This window comes from Leucoraja erinacea, chromosome 30 (assembly GCF_028641065.1).
Source record: "Leucoraja erinacea ecotype New England chromosome 30, Leri_hhj_1, whole genome shotgun sequence".
In the NCBI taxonomy this organism is placed as follows: Eukaryota; Metazoa; Chordata; class Chondrichthyes; order Rajiformes; family Rajidae; genus Leucoraja; species Leucoraja erinaceus.
Genome location: NC_073406.1, coordinates 28,193,868 through 28,211,414, shown reverse-complemented (window position 1 = coordinate 28,211,414; position 17,547 = coordinate 28,193,868). Strand labels below are relative to the sequence as shown.

At 43.7% G+C, this 17,547-nt stretch overlaps 1 protein-coding gene across 4 annotated transcripts in view; it reads right to left on the bottom strand.

Moving 5' to 3' along the window:
• Positions 1-6,405: 6,405 nt before the first annotated feature.
• The window catches only part of LOC129711774 (protein kinase C zeta type), a 458,626-nt gene continuing 447,484 nt past the window's right edge, over positions 6,406-17,547 (bottom strand). For 3 of the 4 annotated variants that reach the window (XM_055659713.1, XM_055659715.1, XM_055659718.1), the window contains one exon: positions 12,452-12,938. In XM_055659713.1, coding sequence (XP_055515688.1) covers positions 12,851-12,938 — 88 coding nt within the window. In that variant the 3' untranslated portion in view covers positions 12,452-12,850. Of the gene's footprint in view, positions 7,208-12,451; positions 12,939-17,547 lie in introns of those variants that run through there. The other variant, XM_055659714.1, reaches the window with a different exon arrangement.

The following is a 17,547-nucleotide window of genomic DNA, read 5'->3' as shown; positions in this document are numbered from 1 at the left end:
TAGCTGTGAGGAGGATGCTAGGAGGCTGCAAGCTGACTTGGATAGGCTGGGTGAGTGGGCAAATGCATGGCAGATGCAGTATAATGTGGATAAATGTGAGGTTATCCACTTTGGTGGCAAAAATAGGAAAGTAGATTATTATCTGAATGGTGGCCGATTAGGAAAGGGGCTGATGCAATGAGACCTGGGTGTCATGGTATACCAGTCATTAAAAGTAGGCATGCAGGTGCAGCAGGCAGTGAAGAAGGCGAATGGTATGTTAGCATTCATAGCAAAAGGATTTGAGTATAGGAGCAGGGAGGTTCTACTGCAGTTGTACAGGGTCTTAGTGAGACCACACCTGGAGTATTGCGTACAGTTTTGGTCTCCTAATCTGAGGAAAGACATTCTTGCCATAGAGGCAGTACAGAGAAGGTTCACCAGACCGATTCTTGGGATGTCAGGACTTTCCTATGAAGAAAGACTGGATAGACTCGGTTTGTACTCGCTAGAATTTAGAAGATTGAGGGGGGAATCTTATAGAAACTTACAAAATTCTTAAGGGGTTGGACAGGCTAGATACAGGAAGATTGTTCCCGATGTTGGGGAAGTCCAGAACAAGGGATCACAGTTTAAGGATAAGGGGGAAATCTTTTAGGGCCGAGATGAGGAAAACTATTTTCACACAGAGTGGTGAATCTCTGGAATTCTCGGCCGCAGAAGGTAGTTGAGGCCAGTTCATTGACTATATTTAAGAGGGAGTTAGATGTGGCCCTTGTGGCTAAAGGGATCAGGGGGTATGGAGAGAAGGCAGGAACAGGATACTGAGTTGGATGATCAGCCATGATCATATTGAATGGCGTGCAGGCTCGAAGGAGCGAATGGCCTACTCCTGCACCTAATTTCTGTGTTTCTATGTCTATGTTTCTATGATCCTATATGAGATGGCTCTATGTCTGAGTTGACTGAGAATGCTCTCTGGCTTAGAACCATAAGCTAACATGGCGGAGGTGGCTCTATGGCTGTGGTTGTTCTATGGCTGAAAAGGCCAAAAGGCTGGGGGCTCATTTACTCTGTGACTTTGTTGGCTCTTTGGCTCTGATGGCTTTGTAGCTGGGATGGTCTTGTAGCTTCTTCTTGTTCTTTTGTGTGGTGTGCACAGCCCAAAGTTGTTGGACAACTTGTTCTATTTGATCTTCCGTTTGTGCACGTCGAGTTGATTGCATTAGTCGAAACAGGGCGGACCACGTGAAGGTTGCAATCTTCCACCCCTCTTGTAGCTAAGATAGCTCTTAACTGGCCCTTAACTCCAAGAAGACCAAGGAGCTCATTGTAGACTTCAGGAAGTCCAGAGGCGGCACGCACACCCCCATCCACATTAACGGGACGGAGGTGGAACGTGTTTCTAGCTTCAGGTTCCTGGGAGTCAACATCTCCGATGACCTCTCTTGGACCCACAATACCTCTACTCTGATCAAGAAGGCTCATCAGCGTCTCTTCTTCCTGAGGAGACTGAAGAAGGTCCATCTGTCTCCTCAGATCCTGGTGAACTTCTGCACCATCAGATTCTGAACCGCTGCACCATCGAGAGCATCCTTACCAACTGCATCACAGTATGGTATGGCAACTGCTCTGTCTCCGACCGGAAGGCATTGCAGAGGGTGGTGAAAATTGCCCAACGCATCACCGGTTCCACGCTCCCCTCCATTGAGTCTGTCCAAAGCAAGCGCTGTCTGCGGAGGGCGCTCAGCATCGCCAAGGACTGCTCTCACCCCAACCATGGACTGTTTACCCTCCTACCATCCGGGAGGCGCTACAGGTCTCTCCGTTGCCGAACCAGCAGGTCGAGGAACAGCTTCTTTCCGGCGACTGTCACTCTACTAAACAACGTACCTCGGTGACTGCCAATTACCCCCCCCCCCCACGGACACTTATTATTTTTTTAATTCAAATCGTTTGCTATGTCGCTCTTCAAGGGAGATGCTAAATGCATTTCGGTGTCTCTGTACTGTACACTGACAATGACAATTAAACTTGAATCTGAATCTGAATCTGAATCTGAATCTAGGACAGAGATGGTTCTATGGCTGAGATGGCTCTATGGCTGATGAATCTATGGCACAGCGCTCTATGGCAATAGGGCTATGATTTATTCTATGGCTGGGATGTCTATGAATTAGATGGTTCTGTAGCTGATATATCTCTGTGGCTCAAATGTTGGGTTGGCTCTGTTGCCGAGATGGGCATATGGCTGAAATGGCTCCATGTTTGCAATAGCTCTATACCTGTGATGGATTCTGTTTGAGATGGCACTATGTCTGAGACGGTTCTATGGTTGAGCTGGCTGAGCATGCTCTACGGCTGAGAAGGCTCTGTAGATGTTGGCTCCATGGCCGAGATGTCTCTATGGCTGAGATAATTCTATGGTTCGGGGCTCTATGGCAATATGTCAGAAATTGCTGTATGCCTGCGATGGCTCCATTGCTAAGATGACTATGGCTCAAGGGCTGAGAAGACCATACAGCTAACATAGCTCGGTGCCTGAGATGGCTCTATGGTTCAATGGCTGAAATGACCCAATGGCTGCGATTGTATTATAACTCTATGGCTGTAATGGCTCAATGGGCCCATGGCCCTATGACTGAATGGTTCTATAGTTGAGATGGCTATATGGCTGTGATGGCTCTCTTGCCAACATGTCTCCATGATTGAGGAATCTATGGCTGAGATGACACCTGGTTCTATAGCTGAGATGGACATACTTCTGTTGTGCATGTAGGGCAGAGATGGCTGTATGGCAGAGAGATCTATATGGCTGAGATGTTTCTATGGCTGCGATGGCTACGGCAATACGTCTGTGATAGTATATCTGTGATGGATCCTGTATATGGCACTATGTCTATGTCTTGAATTACTCTCTGGGAGAGATGGCACTATGTGATAGATCCTGTATGTGGCACTGTGGTTGAAATGGCTCATGTCTATGATGGTCGAGATGGTGCTATGTCTGAGCTGAGCTGGGTATGGCTGGGATAACTGTGGCTGAGATGACTCCTAGTCTGAGGACTCTTTGCCTGAGATGACTGTATGTCCTTGATGGTTCTGGGGCTGAGATGGCTCTATAGCTGGTTTGCTTTGGGGGCTGAGATGGCTCTATAGCTGGTTTGCTTTTATGGCTGAGATGGCTATGGCAATATGTTTGTGATAGTATATCTGTGATGAATCCTGTATGAGATGGCACTAAGTCTGAGATGAATCTAATGCTAAGAAGGCTTTATGGGTGAGATGGCACTATCCCTCTATGGCTTAGAAGGTGCTATAACCACGAAGGGCCTCAGGAGCCAAGATGGCTCTATGGCTGAGATTGCTCTATGTCAGATGGCTCCGTGTCTCTGAAGCTCCCATGTACGAGGGTTATATGTCTGAGATATCGCTATGGCTAAGGTGGCTCTACAGCTGTGAGTGCTTTATGTCTGGGATGGCTCTACGGCTGAGATGCCTGACAGTGATGGCTACGGCTAAGGGCTCTATGGCTGAGAAGGCTATATGGCTCTTATGGCTGACCTGGGTCGATAATTGAATTGGATATATGGCTCTATAGTTAACCTGGCTTTACAGCTGACCTAGCTCTATGATTGCAATGGCTCTATATCTGTGATGGCTATGTGTAATATGGCTCTATGGTTGAGATGTCTCTATGACTGTGATGACTCTATGTCTGAGATGCCTACAACTGAGATGGCTCCATGGCTGTGATGGTTGACCTTACTCCATAGCTGAGATGGGCATAAAGCTGTGTTGATTCTACAGCCTGCACTATGTCTGTGATATTTTGTGCCATTGTGCCAGTGCCCAAACAGTCAGCTTCAGGGAGTCTCAACAACTTCCACCCAGTGGCACTCACCCCCGTCATCGCGAAGTGCTTTGAGCGGCTGATCTTGGCTCACCTCAAAGCCAGCCTCCCCCCCACACTGGACCCCCATCAGTTTGCCTACCGGCCCAACAGGTCTACAGAGGACGCCATATCTGCGGCCCTACACTCTGCCCTGACCCACCTGGACAACAACAACTCCTACATCAGGTTGTTGTTCATTGACTTCAGCTCCGCATTTAATACTGTCATCCCCGCCAGCTTGATCACCAAACTCAGCGGACTTGGCATCTCCACCTCCCTCTGCAACTGCACACTGGATTTCCTTACCAACAGACCAGTCTGTTAGGATCAACGACCTCACCTCCTACACTCTGACACTGAACACTGGCGTGCCACAGGGCTGTGTGCTCAGCCCTCTCCTCTACTCCCTCTTCACCCATGACTGCGTCCCTAAGTATGGCTCCAACGCCATCATAAAATTTGCCGATGTACCAATAATAACCTCGTCCTCAACTCTAAGAAGACGAAGGAAATCATCGTTGACTTCGGGAAGACCAGAGGGGTCAGACATACCCCCATCCACATAAACGGGACTGAGGTGGAGCGCGTCTCCAACTACAAATTCCTCGGGATACACATCTCGGCGGATCTGTCCTGGTCCCTCAATACCACCAAGCTGATCAAAAAGGCGCAGCAGCGCCTTTACTTCCTGAGGAGGCTTAAGAAAGCTCACCTGTCCCCCCCAGATCCTGTCCAACCTCTACCGCTGTACCATCAAAAGCATCCTGACCACCTGCTTCACAGTATGGTACAGCAGCTGCACCACAGCTGACAGGAAGGCACTGCAACGGGTGGTGAAAACCGCTCAGCACATCATCGGTGCCCCGCCCCCTGCCATGGCTGCCCTCCACCGCAAACAGTGTCTGAGATGGGCCGGGAAAATCATCAAGGACCCCTCTCACCCTAACCATGGACTGTTTGCCCTCCTCCCATCAGGGAGGCGGTACAGGAGCCTCAGGTCTCGCACAAGCAGGCTGAGGAACAGCTTTTTCAATAACACCATTACACTGCTGAACTCACAGGCCTGTCGCTAGCTATCTTTTATACTCTCTCATTTGTATACATTTATTTGCCTATCTACCAGTTTAGTTCATCCACAGTGCACACATTGTTTAACCAGTATTTTTATTTCTACTATCTTGCACTCTGACCAGACGCTAAACTGCATTTCGTTGTACCTGTACTCGTATTTGTGCAAAGACAATAAAGTTGAATTGAATTGAATTGAATTTCTATGTATGAGATACCTATGATTTTGAAGGCTCTGGTTTTGGGCTCTGTATTTGAGGTGGCTTAATGGCTCTATGGCAGCGATGGCTCTATGGCTGTGAATACTCTGGTTGAGATGGCACTATGTCTGTGATGCTTATATGTAAGAGGCGTGTCTCTGCCTGAGATTATTATGGTGGAGATGGCCCAATTGCTGTTTGGTTGAAATGGCTCTATGACTGAGATGGCTCAATTGGTTTGTTGGCTCTTTGGTTATATAGCCGGGATGGCCCTATGGCTTTAATGGTCCTATGGCAGAGATGACCATATGGCAGAGATGGCCATATGGCAGAGATGACCATATGGCAGAGATGGCTCTATGGCAGAGATGGTCATAGGCAGAGATGGCTCTATGGCAGAGATGGCCATATGGCAGAGATGGCTCTATGGCAGAGATGGCCATATGGCAGAGATGGCTCTATGGCAGAGATGGCTCTATGGCAGAGATGGCCTTAAGGCAGATATGGCAATACGCTAGAGATGGCCATATTGCAGAGATGGCCATATGGCAGAGATGGCCATATGGCAGATATGGCTCTATGGCAGAGATGGCTTTAAGGCAGATATGGCAATACGCTAGAGATGGCCCTAAGTCACAGATTGCCCTAAGCCAGCAATGGCCCACCAGAGATGGCTCTATGGCAGTGATGGCTCCGTGGTTGTAATGGCTCCATGGTCGAGATGGCTCTGTGGCTGATGGGTTTCTGGCTGTGACAGCTCTATGGCTGAGATGGGTATTGCTAAAATCTACTTTATGGTTTACTGATGTGAATGGGACTTTGCCAGATGGAAGCAGACTGATTTGATACTTTACAAATCTAAATTTAGTATGGAAACAGGAAAGAAAAACATTCTGGAGAAGATCAATGTATATCAGTGGAAGAGAACATTGAGGATAAAAAATGAACACTGGTCAGGCCAGATCTGGCATGAGAAACAAACTTAATGCTGCTGGTCAAATACCCTTTGTCAGAACATTAGATTTAGATTTCCAGCATCTGCAGTTTGTTTGATTTTCAGAATATGAGAACCATTTTTTTCAAGATTTCCCTTGGTGAGCAGGTGCAGCCACTGGTGAGTCTTGACATTCTGAGCATTTTGTGATCCATTCCAATGACATTAGGCAGATTCTGGCAAAAACTATTTTAAGTTGGGGAAAAAACCTTTCCATAAACACGAGGAAAAAAAAATCTGATGTATTATTTTAATTTCACCATTGTTTGTTATCATTTGAGCTTTCCACCATTTACAGTTGTAAAATATTTCATATTGGAATATGTTTGTGCCTTTTACTCAAGTTATCAGAGTGCAAACTAATTTACAAAAAAGGAAAACATAAATTCCTTATTTCTCAACTGTGCATGGGGTATGGTGGGTTCATTTGCTTTTCCTCTTATGATTTCATTTGCTCTTCCTCTTTTTGAAGAATTCTAAAATAATTTTGAAAATGCAAGGTTGAGCTTAGTCCAACTCCTCTGCCGACCCTTTCTGGAGTTTGTAATACTTGAAACGAATAACAAGACTCAGTTTGGCACAGTGGTGTAGTGATAGAGATATTGCCTCACAGCGCCAGAGACTCAGGTTCTATCCTGACCTTAGGCATTGTCTGTGGGGAGTTGGAACGTTCTCCCCGTGGCTGCATGGGTTTTCTCAGGGTGATCCGGTTTCCTCCAACATTCCAAAGACTGGTGCATTTGTAGGTTGATTGGTTTCAGTAAATTGTCCATAATGTGCAGGACATAAAACTAGCGTAGGTGTGATTGCTGGTCGGCGTGGACTTGGTGGTCTGAAGGGCTTGTTTCCACACCTGTATCTCAAAACTCTAAAATGCAAGTCTCTTCTGTTTAACGAACATTCAGTTAAATCCTTGAATTTAGCGATGATTTATTATTTAAGTTGTCGCTTAAGGAAGGTTTTGTTTGCTACAATGAAGTATAGTGAACACTGTTGGAGTCTCTTTCAAACACAGGTCTGTCAAAATTAATAACATTTAACAGCCTTTTGATCTGGTTAATGTAAAGGAGTCTGAAAAAAAAACAGGATATTTAAACTGGAAAAAAAATCCTCTCAAAGACATGTGCTCTTCAATCAGTCTTGAATTTTTCTGCTTGTCCAAACAAGTGTAGTTTTTTTTACATTAACTCGATTCTTGCAAGGCATAGAATGACTTCTCACACAATCTATGACAATGTATTTCCTCATTAAAGGTAATGGTTTACTGCTCCCCCCACTACATGATTCTTTGATTAATGATAGATTAAGAAGCTAACCCCAGTAGAGATCTGTACTGTGGCAGTACAAAAATGACAACAGACTCAAGGAACTGAAAACGCTGGTTTACAAAAAAAGACAAAGTGCTAGAGTAAGACCAGAGGACAGAGGAGCAGAATTGGGCCATTTGGCAGCATCCTCTACTTGCCCCTGCAACTCAGTGAGTCAGGCAGCATCTCTGGATAACATGGATTAGTGAAGTTTTAGGTCGGGACCCTTCTTCAGACTAATAAATAACACTGAATAAACTAGTTCAACCATTTCCTGCCCCCAAATTAACCATGAGTGGCATAGAAGCTTTGAGATTTTTTTTAAATTAGCATTTTTTTATGAGAATAGGCAAGAACAGTACAATTCACACCCATAAATCAACTGTCATTATACAAAATAACTACAATGAACATTTCACTATTTTACAGTCATTAAATTGGCTCTAATTCTTAAGGACTAATCAAAGTTAGACCACTGTACACTTGCACCAGAACCTTATTAAATTTTAACAGGTCAGACCAAACTGATAATTTTTCCTTAGGCACAGATTTCCATTGCAATATTTCACAAAATGTTCTGTACATATGTTGCAGACTGAGAATTTGCCAAAATTAAGTGCATACACCAAGTAAAGCTCAGACATTGGTAATATTCTGGGGCATCTAGGCTGCATGTTTATTAGTTCTTATGTAACCATTCTGTTTCTATCCCTGGTTCTGAATAAATTATTGTGGTGAGTGACAAGGAGCAAAATAGATGTGCACAGATTTCAATGCCACAGCAGCCACTTCAGACACCAATGACTGATACAATTATTTAGATAGACATATAAGAAAAATAATGAGAAACAAGCTCATGGAGCAATGCCTTATGGTTAAATCGAGGATAATATTTGATGATGGGACAGCATTTAAAGTTTTATGTGTCTAGTTGTCTTTGAAACATTTAAATAAACTCCCTAAGTTATCAAGTTAAAAAGGAGCCTGATAAGACTATGCAGGAAAATTCTCCTTTGGTTGGATGCTAGCAGGGACACGCTTCCTATCTGTGCTCAGATTTCCATTTAAAAAAACGTTCGGAGCTATAAAAGAGTGGGATTTGATTTCCTTTCCTCCACCTCAGTACTGGTGCAGTGTTCTATAACGTAATTAGTTTGCGTTAGGTTTTGATCATTAGCTGTGTAGTTGAACCTCCGGAGAAGTGAAATGCAGGCAATGTTTTATCTGTGCACCTCTTAAAAGGTTTATAAAACATTTGCACTGCCTGTTGTGAATCAAAAACAAAACCACCTGATTCTATGGCACTAGGATACTTGTCACTCTCTTTGAACTGAGAGGTAACAAAATGTATTTTGTTGATTTTGGTGGAGGAACTTTATCCATTGTGACTTTCCTCATCCAGGTAGAAAGAGGTACACAGCACGGCAGGTGAATGGCACTTGGAAGAAAATGAATCTGTTTGATAACCAGCTACAACACTGAGCAATATGTGCCTTCTGCATTTCTTGCATAGTTAGCCAAGCCATTGGACTACCAGAGCTGGTGTTTACCACCAAAGATAATCATTCTGTGTACAGCTCAACAGTTTGGTGACGGGTCCTACCAGAAACATTAACTTCATTCTCTTTCAAATGCCGACAGCTTTCTGTCTATTTCCAGAATTTTCAGTTTCTTAAGAAGAATTGACATAGTTGGGAGCCCAAGTAGACGCGGCTCTGTGCTTCTTTGTTATTATATTTATAACAATAAAAAGAGAAACGATAGATAAAACCTCTTCCCAGCATTTGCCTGGATCAAGCACTCGCTACAATCCTTTCCCTTCTCTGAATTGCCTTTGTAGATCATACATCCATTTAGCCTGGCCATGAAAACATTATATTAGCACATTTAGATCACATCCTTCATAATTTTCCAATTTAAAAAATGAAATACGTAAAATATAAAAAATTTCTTCCAGCACAATATAATCAGTCTCAATGATACACGCATAGTTTACATCGCAAAAGTGGAGAGGAATGAACTAGCAAATCGCGGTGTATTTGGCAACAGAAAGAAACCACTGCTTAACGTCAGTTTGCATACTGACCTCTAACATTGGCAGCCGACCTAATATCCAGTATTATAGGTGGTTGGCTAAGATGTGAGCAGTTCCAGTCAGAATATATAATGCCATGGATCCTCTGATTAAATTGAAGGTGTGAGTGAGTGAATGATTGAATTAATTTCATTGCTTGAAATAAGCCTAGCTTGGAGCAAACTCTGCTTATGCTAGTGCAAAACCATCCTTTTGTACATCATTTTTTTCTTGAACATTATTCTGCAGTTGTGAAGAAAAACAGAAATTGAGCAGGTCCAGAAAAGCAGTGAACATTTCACAACTAGATTGTTGCCCTTGCTCAGAAACAGCACTGTTACTTAGCTTCAGTTGCCGATGGACCTGTTGTGCATTTAGAGCATTTTATTTAAATTATACATTTTCTAACATTTAAATTAAATCCTTCAAATATGCACTATGAGTGGGATGCAAGCAACTGTGCAAAACCTGAAAGTCCTTGCCCAGCAGAAAAGAAAATGAAAAGGCCAACATTTTATAAGGTTATTAAATCAGGACTCAAGTGGTTGAAAAGTCAAGACTCGAGTGGTTCAAGGGGTTGAAAGTGTAATGCCAATTCAAGGCAGCACTACCAAAAATAAACCCGTAGATATTATGGATTTATAAATCATTGTGTAATTATTTAAATAATTTCATAGTACAGAATGCTTAAGTTGCTCATTATTTACCATTTACAACGATTTTCACATTGTTCAGATTGAAGCAGTGACAGAGCAGACCGCAACATTTAACTTTTGTCCACACACGTTTTAGAGACTGCCTTGCTCCTCTCATTTTAGAAAGAAGCAGATTGTACTGTTTCAAATATAAATTATGAATAGTGTATGTACATTGGTGAAATTGTGATAACAATCTTAATACGTTGTTCTTTCTGACATCCCTGTAAATATTTCTCCCGGATTCTGGTTATACTTAATCTTTAAAAGAAATATCCAAGTCAGAGAACATTTTAGGCACTTCACAGTCTCAAAATAAATCTTTGGAATCCACACGCAGAGTTTCCTAATTTCTGAATTAGAAGCTGTTTCAAAAATAAAAAGACATTGTAGAGAAATGTAAGGGATCTACGCTCCTTGAGGCCTCATTTGGAGTATTGTGTTTTGTTTGGACCGCCCTGCTATGGGAAAGGTGTTGTTAAGCTGGAAAGAGTGTAGGGAAGGTTTGCAAGGATGTTGCTGGGACTTAAGGGTCTGAGGTGTAGGGTGAGGTTGGCAGGCCTTTATTCCTTGGAGCGCATGGGGAATAGGGGTCATCTTATAGAGGTGTAAATGATCATGAGGGGAATAATTAGGGTAGATGTGCAGTCTTTTACCCAGAGTAGCAGAATCAAGAACTAGAGCACATAGGTTTAAGATGAGAGAAGAAATATTTCATAGGAATCTGAGGGGCAAGTTTTTCACACAGAGGGAGGTGAGTATATGGAACAAGCTGCCGGAGGAGGTAGTTGACAAGTACTATAATAATATTTAAAATACATTTGGACAGCATGCGGATAGGAATAGTTTAGAGGAACATGGGCCACATGTGGGCAGGTGGAACTACTGTAGATAGAATATCTTGGTCGACATCAGAAAATTGGGGCAAAGGGGTTGTTTCCATGTTGTGCGACTTTATGACTTTGATGGAGAATCAAAATAAATGCAGCAAAAACACATTAAAACTTTATGGCTTCTGAATAAAACATTGGCTACAAAAACAAAACCTATTTTGTTGCTGGTTTGTTAGTTGCTTGCCATCTAGAAATTATGGGATTCAGATTATTCACCATCCAAGTGCCCATCCAGTATCATTGATTTGGTACAGATTTGATTTAGGTTTAAAAGATGGTCAGCACTACTCCAGGCTTTAAAATACAGCATTAACTAGTCATTATTTATTATAAACAACCCTTTGTCTATTTTAATACACTTTTCATCTGGGCAAAGGATGAACACTATTCCGTTCTTCGTTCCAAAACATATTCCGTTTCTTCGCAAGCTATAAATCCTACGTCTTTATCATAACTACATGAAGATTAATTCTAACAAATGACAGTTGGTCAAGTCTAGCAAGAAACCAAAAACTTTACTTTTACTTGTCACCTACAGTGCAATAATTTGAGGGTGGCACAGTGGCGCAGCTGGTAGAGTTACTGCCTCACAGCGCCAGAAACCCGGGTTCGATCCTGACCTCAAGTGATGTCCTGTGTGGAGTTTGCAAGTTCTCCCAGTGATTGCATGGGTTTTCTCCCACATCCAAATTATGGGGGTTTGTAGGTTAATTGACCTCTGTAAATTGCTGAAGTGTGTAGGGAGTTTGATGTTAAAGTGGGATAACACAGAACTAGTGTGCATGTGCGATTGCTGGTCAGCATGGACTTGGTGGGCTGAAGGGCCTATTTCCATGCAGAATCTCTAATCTAAACTAAATAAATGCATCTAGCTCTATATATCATACAATATTCAATATGATAAATGCAGATTTTTCTGAATTCTTTAAAACCAATTGTTCCATGGCATTATATAATATAGCAGCAATTAACAAGAACTGTTAACAAGAATTGGTTAATAATGTATTTCTGGATTACATCTTGACAGTGCAATGTTACCCCAATATTAATCCAAGTGTACATTATTGACCAACAGAGCACAGAATTCTTGTATTTTATTGCTTTTGTCAATGGTCTATAAAACACATTAGCCAGTTGTCAAAAGGCAATCTCAGGTAACGGTGTAGATACCCATACTAATGTTCATTAATGATATAGTACAGTACATTCCTTCTCTTGAGGTCAAACCTCTTTATATCTACTTATTATAAGAGAGAGAGAGAGAGAGAGAGAGAGAGAGAGAGAGAGAGAGAGGAGAGAGAGAGAGGAGGAGAGAGAGAGAGAGAGAGAGAGAGAGAGAGGAGAGAGAGAGAGAGAGAGAGAGAGAGAGAGAAAGTGCAGCGTCTCCAAGTTCCTTCATAGAAACCATCATATATTTCCTTATGTTGAGAACAAGAAGTATTCCTTCACGGTAGCAGGCACGGGTCAGGCAGTCTTCCCTTCATTAACAAAATGCCAGTTGAATCAACGTCCAGTTAATAAGAAGAAACTGTGGCTGTTGATGGGACACGACTGTTAAAATGAACCTTAATTTGTGTTGCTCGAGCAGCAGTCACTCTTGGAAAACTTGCACCAGATCCACAACCTTGCATGCAGGTAGGCTAGAAAAAAATCACCAACTTGAGAAGTCAAAATTGAGTCGGAAGTTGACTGAAGCTGACCTTGACAAATGAGGTAAAACAGTTCCACCTTCAAATGCTTTTTGTTCATATGGTCTCCTCTGATGACATCAGCAAAGGGTTAATATATTCAAATCCCTCAAATTCTGACTGGTCAATTCTTTTTATTACATCTCTGCAAGGGTGAAATAAAAAGTTGATATTGAAGCAACATTTAAATATAATGGTGATTCCAAGAAACAAACTCAAACTCAAACAACACATCTGAAACTTACTATATGCTGTATATACTTTCTGTGTCTCTTTACAATACTGCACACAAAAATGTGACAAAGGAGGTCAAATTTCAAATTCCTTCAAAAACGTTGACAAGCACTTTATTGGGTTCATGACTAACATAGTATCAACAAAAATAGTAAGATTAAACGAGAACTTACAAGTTTGAAGTTTTTATGAGGAGTTACGATGCGGGATTACGTGAAGACCCGGCCAGCACGCGTGTGCAACATTCTTCAAAGCAGCGGTGCGGAATCACAGAAAATAGTAGTTGAAGTAAAGTAAAGACAAGGAGAACTAAGATACCAGTTGACCTTTATAATTGAGGGCGGGAGCGGAGGGCAGGTAATCCCTCATCGTAACTCCTCATAAAATAAAGATCAAACTTCAAACTGGTAAGTCCTCGTTTAATCTTACTATTTTACTTCGGAGTCACGTGAGTGACTACGTGAAGATTTTAAAGCTCTGTGATTTCAAGCCGTGGAACAGTCCATGCTTCACTCACTGCCAAAGTCATTCAAGGGAGGAAGTATGTTATTGTATTCAGACATGCATCCAATTCAGGCAATAACAATTTTTTTAACAAAATAATCCTCCCTAGGGCTAAATATATTGCAGAATTCAAACTTGATTCTGCAATACTGCAGGTTTGGTTATTGGCTAATTATTAAGAATTGGAAGGTCTTTCTCTTGACCATCCTGCTGTAGCCACGATATGGTCCATAGGAACTTCCATGTCTCTAGCTGCCGGTGTTGCTGTTGCCCTTGTGGATAGAAACTTAAGATGTCAGTATCCATCCCAGCAGCTCCCAAGCCTGTCTGAGCCATCTGGCGATGGTTAGTGCTGATACCCGGCCATTAGGCTGCTTATGGCTGCCCATTGTGCTAATTTACTTCCTCTTAAGTTTTAGTAGTTATAAGGTATAATAGAAGGTGTGTCATTACACATAGTCGGGTGTCAGTTGGGTATATCTGGAATTCCAAATTTTGTCCTGATGTAGAATAGAATAGAATATAGAATAGTTTCTTTATTGTCATTGTAACATGAACAATGTACAACGAAATTTAAAAATGTCAGCCAGTCAGTGCACCATTCAAACATTTCTAAAAGCTAACGATACATACAAGATAAAATATTAAAAGATAAACAACTAAAATAAATATCATGAAAATAGCACGCATAAACACCCAACCCTCCATCCTTCTGTCGATTTCACAGTGTACCACAGTCCCTTAGTCTGTATCGCCCCTGCGTTCCTTGGCGGCTACATTTAGTGCTTTTATAGCAGTGGGGTAAAAACTGTTTTTTAGTTTGTTCGTCCTTGTCCTTGTAGATCTGTACCGTCTGCCTGACGGCAACAGTTCAAACAGGGAGTGTCCGGGGTGGGAAATGTCCTTTATAATACTCTGGGATTTTTTGATGCAGCGGGAACTGTGTAAGTCCTCCAAGGTAAGGAGAGGGCAGCCGACAATCCTCTGGGCGTTGTCAATGGCCCTCTGGAGCGCTTTCTTCTGAGCCGCTGTGCAGCTGGTGTACCACACGCATACACAGTATGTTAGTATGCTCTCAATGGAGCACCGATAAAAGGACAGAAGCAGTCCCTGCAAAGCTATCTTTTCTGGAGATGCCATCATATATCCCAGTCTCAGTTTATGTAGAAACTGGATCCCTAGAGCTGAGACCAGTACTATCAGCATACTGTTTTTAAAATGTTAGCCCCCCCCCCCCCCCCCCCCCCCCCCCCCTTCCCCCCCCCCCCAGGGACAGGGACATTGCTGGTGCCCCTAGCAATGTTAGTACAACACTGACGTCCCAGATCTGGGAGTACTTCCCTCTAGGAGGGTTGGTGTTGAGAGTTGTCGTGGCGCCTGCCACCAGCAAGCTGACAGGGCACTCCTGCATAATTATAGTACTGCAGCTCAGTCCTTCATCTACATGAAGGCTGGACAGGAATTCCCAGGATGTTGGTGGTTGTAGCTGTATTATACGCTACACCAGTCCTTGTTGGTCTTGATAGGCCGCCGTGATCATGCTCATGGTCCTGTCCGCCAGCCTGGATCTAGCATGGTGGACTATGGTTCAGAGACTATGTCCGAGACCACAGGGACCCATGGCTGTGTAGACCAATCAGGTACTTTCAAGACACTTGATGTTAAGTCCCTATGTGTTTTTGCTTAGAATCCGACTGATAAGGCAGGAGGGAAAAACATTGTAAACAATTATTCCCCATTCAGTGAGTAACGTCCATTGCTGCTGCCCCAAGTGTGGTTCACAAGCGGCATATGTTGGTAACTGGTGATTGGGTCCTGATGTAAATGGATCGATATCTGGTGTCCATCTTTTGGTAATATCAGCAACTTTTTTGTGGTCCAACAGCCATTTGATGCTGTCATTGAATGTTCATGACCTGGTGTGTGGCTCAGTATTGAGCTTACCGGGTAGGTAAGTTTGCTGATAGCCAAATATGTATGTTAACACACCATAGCCAAATATATTGGCCAGATTGACACATGGTATCGATCCTTTCTCCCATATGATTAATATATGCCACCACTGTGATATTATCAATTCGTAGGCGGACATGCAGATAGTGCATTGTTAGCAGTAAGCTTTTAGCCCATAAAATGCACCCAACACCAGTGTTTTTAGTAATGAATTATTTTGTAGGTTTATCCAAGTCTGCTTTACTCTTTGACAATGTTACAGACATATGGATAATGTTAATTGTAAATCCCAGAAAGTCCAGTTGTGGATGCCGTCGACTTAGATTTATCTGGATGGAGATGACCCCAGAGTTTCACCCTATGTTTGGTAGCTAAAACTGCTGATTTAGCTAGATCCAGGGTTTTTTCCCCACAAATGATATATCATCAAGATATGCCATGACAATATGTTTTTGTTTCTAATATTGCCAAGGCCCGTTTTAATATCTTGGTGAAAAGTCTTGGGGCTGAAGTTTAGCCCATTAGGCAACGCTATGCCCTGCCAAAGTTGCCCCATCCAGTTAAATTTTAGGTATCGACAATGATCCTTCCATGTCTCCCAAAACAAGTGTAATATTCCCCGTTAGTACAGGTCGTACACCTTTGTGTTCTAGAAGGAACCAGATCCACCTACTTACCTGGTTGCCGGTGGTACGTCCCTTTCTTCTATTTCTGCCTCTTCTGCGGAAGAGGCGCCGGAGTGCGGAGTTGGCACGTTTTATATGAGGGTCGCTCTTGGCCTTGGCCTAAAAGGACCTTCGTGGTGCTGCGCGGCCCTCATGCTTTCACTAGCGTCCTGGTGTTGATACCTGCTGGTGGATGCATAGGGGTGCTGTCATTGCTGATGACGCTGTTATGAGCCCGGCGGCTTTAATCTCTTCGTCGAGCTTTTCTCTGTACCATAGTCTGGGCGAGCAACCAATGATATGCCCGCTGTCAGAAGTTTTGAAATCTTCTGTAGTTTGATCTCCTGCATTTTTGTGCCAGTCCCACTGTACCCCCAGATCGCATTGTTTGTTGCAGGCATTTTTAAACAAAGTAAAGTTCACAGGAGGCCTATACTTCTGCGTAATTTTGTTGCCTGTTCCTGCAGACGATGGAAGTACAGGTAGTCGATGCTGGCCGCCAGCCTGGTCTGTAATGGTACTTTTCGTTGATCCATAATTTTGGTGATCACTCCCAGTAGCTCCTTAGGATTCTGCACCCCCTGCACACTGCCGTTTTCTTCAGCCACGTCCCCTGCTTCCGGACCAGCCCGGCCCTGGTCCACAATGCATTCCTCTATTGAGGGAGATGCATTGTTTTACAACCCTCGATAAGGTGCTGTTGTGGGAGTGCGAAGACTCCCATAGTGAGCTTGCTCCATCTCCCGGAGCAAGTCACGGGCGGACCTCTGTTGCACTCGGGCTGGACTCAGATGAGTATGATCGGCCGGTCTGAATCCTGCTGGGCTTTGCCTCCAGCCTGCTGCGCTGCTTTGAGCTGTACGACTCATGGCGCTGGATTCAGCTTGGAGTCGGTAAGTGGACCTTAGTAACCACGCCAACGGTCACTTTCACTGCCCTTGCGTAGTGGGTCCTCCTGGCCAGACTCCCTGAGTCTATCGGCCGTTCCGACTCCTGCCTGCCTGCAGCCCGCTGTGTTGTTTCCAGGTATACAGCTCGCGGTGCTGGGCTCAGCCTGCGCCGGTCGTACCCAGCTGTCGGCTGCCGGAACGTTCCCTAGTTCCCCGCAGCCTGTAGTCCTGGAGCCACTGTTTGCTCAAGGCTGTCGGCTGCCGGAACGTTCCCTAGTTCCTCACAGGTTGCGGTCACGGAACCGCTGTTTGCCCAAGGCTGTCGGCTGCCGGGACCTACCTGGATCCCCGCAGCCTGCGGTCCTGGTCCGTTTTTTCTTCCCCTTGTCCAACGTGCTGTAACATAAAGCACAGCAAGGGGAAGAATACAACTTCACTTTTTCCTTACCTGTGTAGGTCCGTTTGAATTTTTCCCGCGGGAGCGCTCCACCACTGCCCGTCGCTGTTA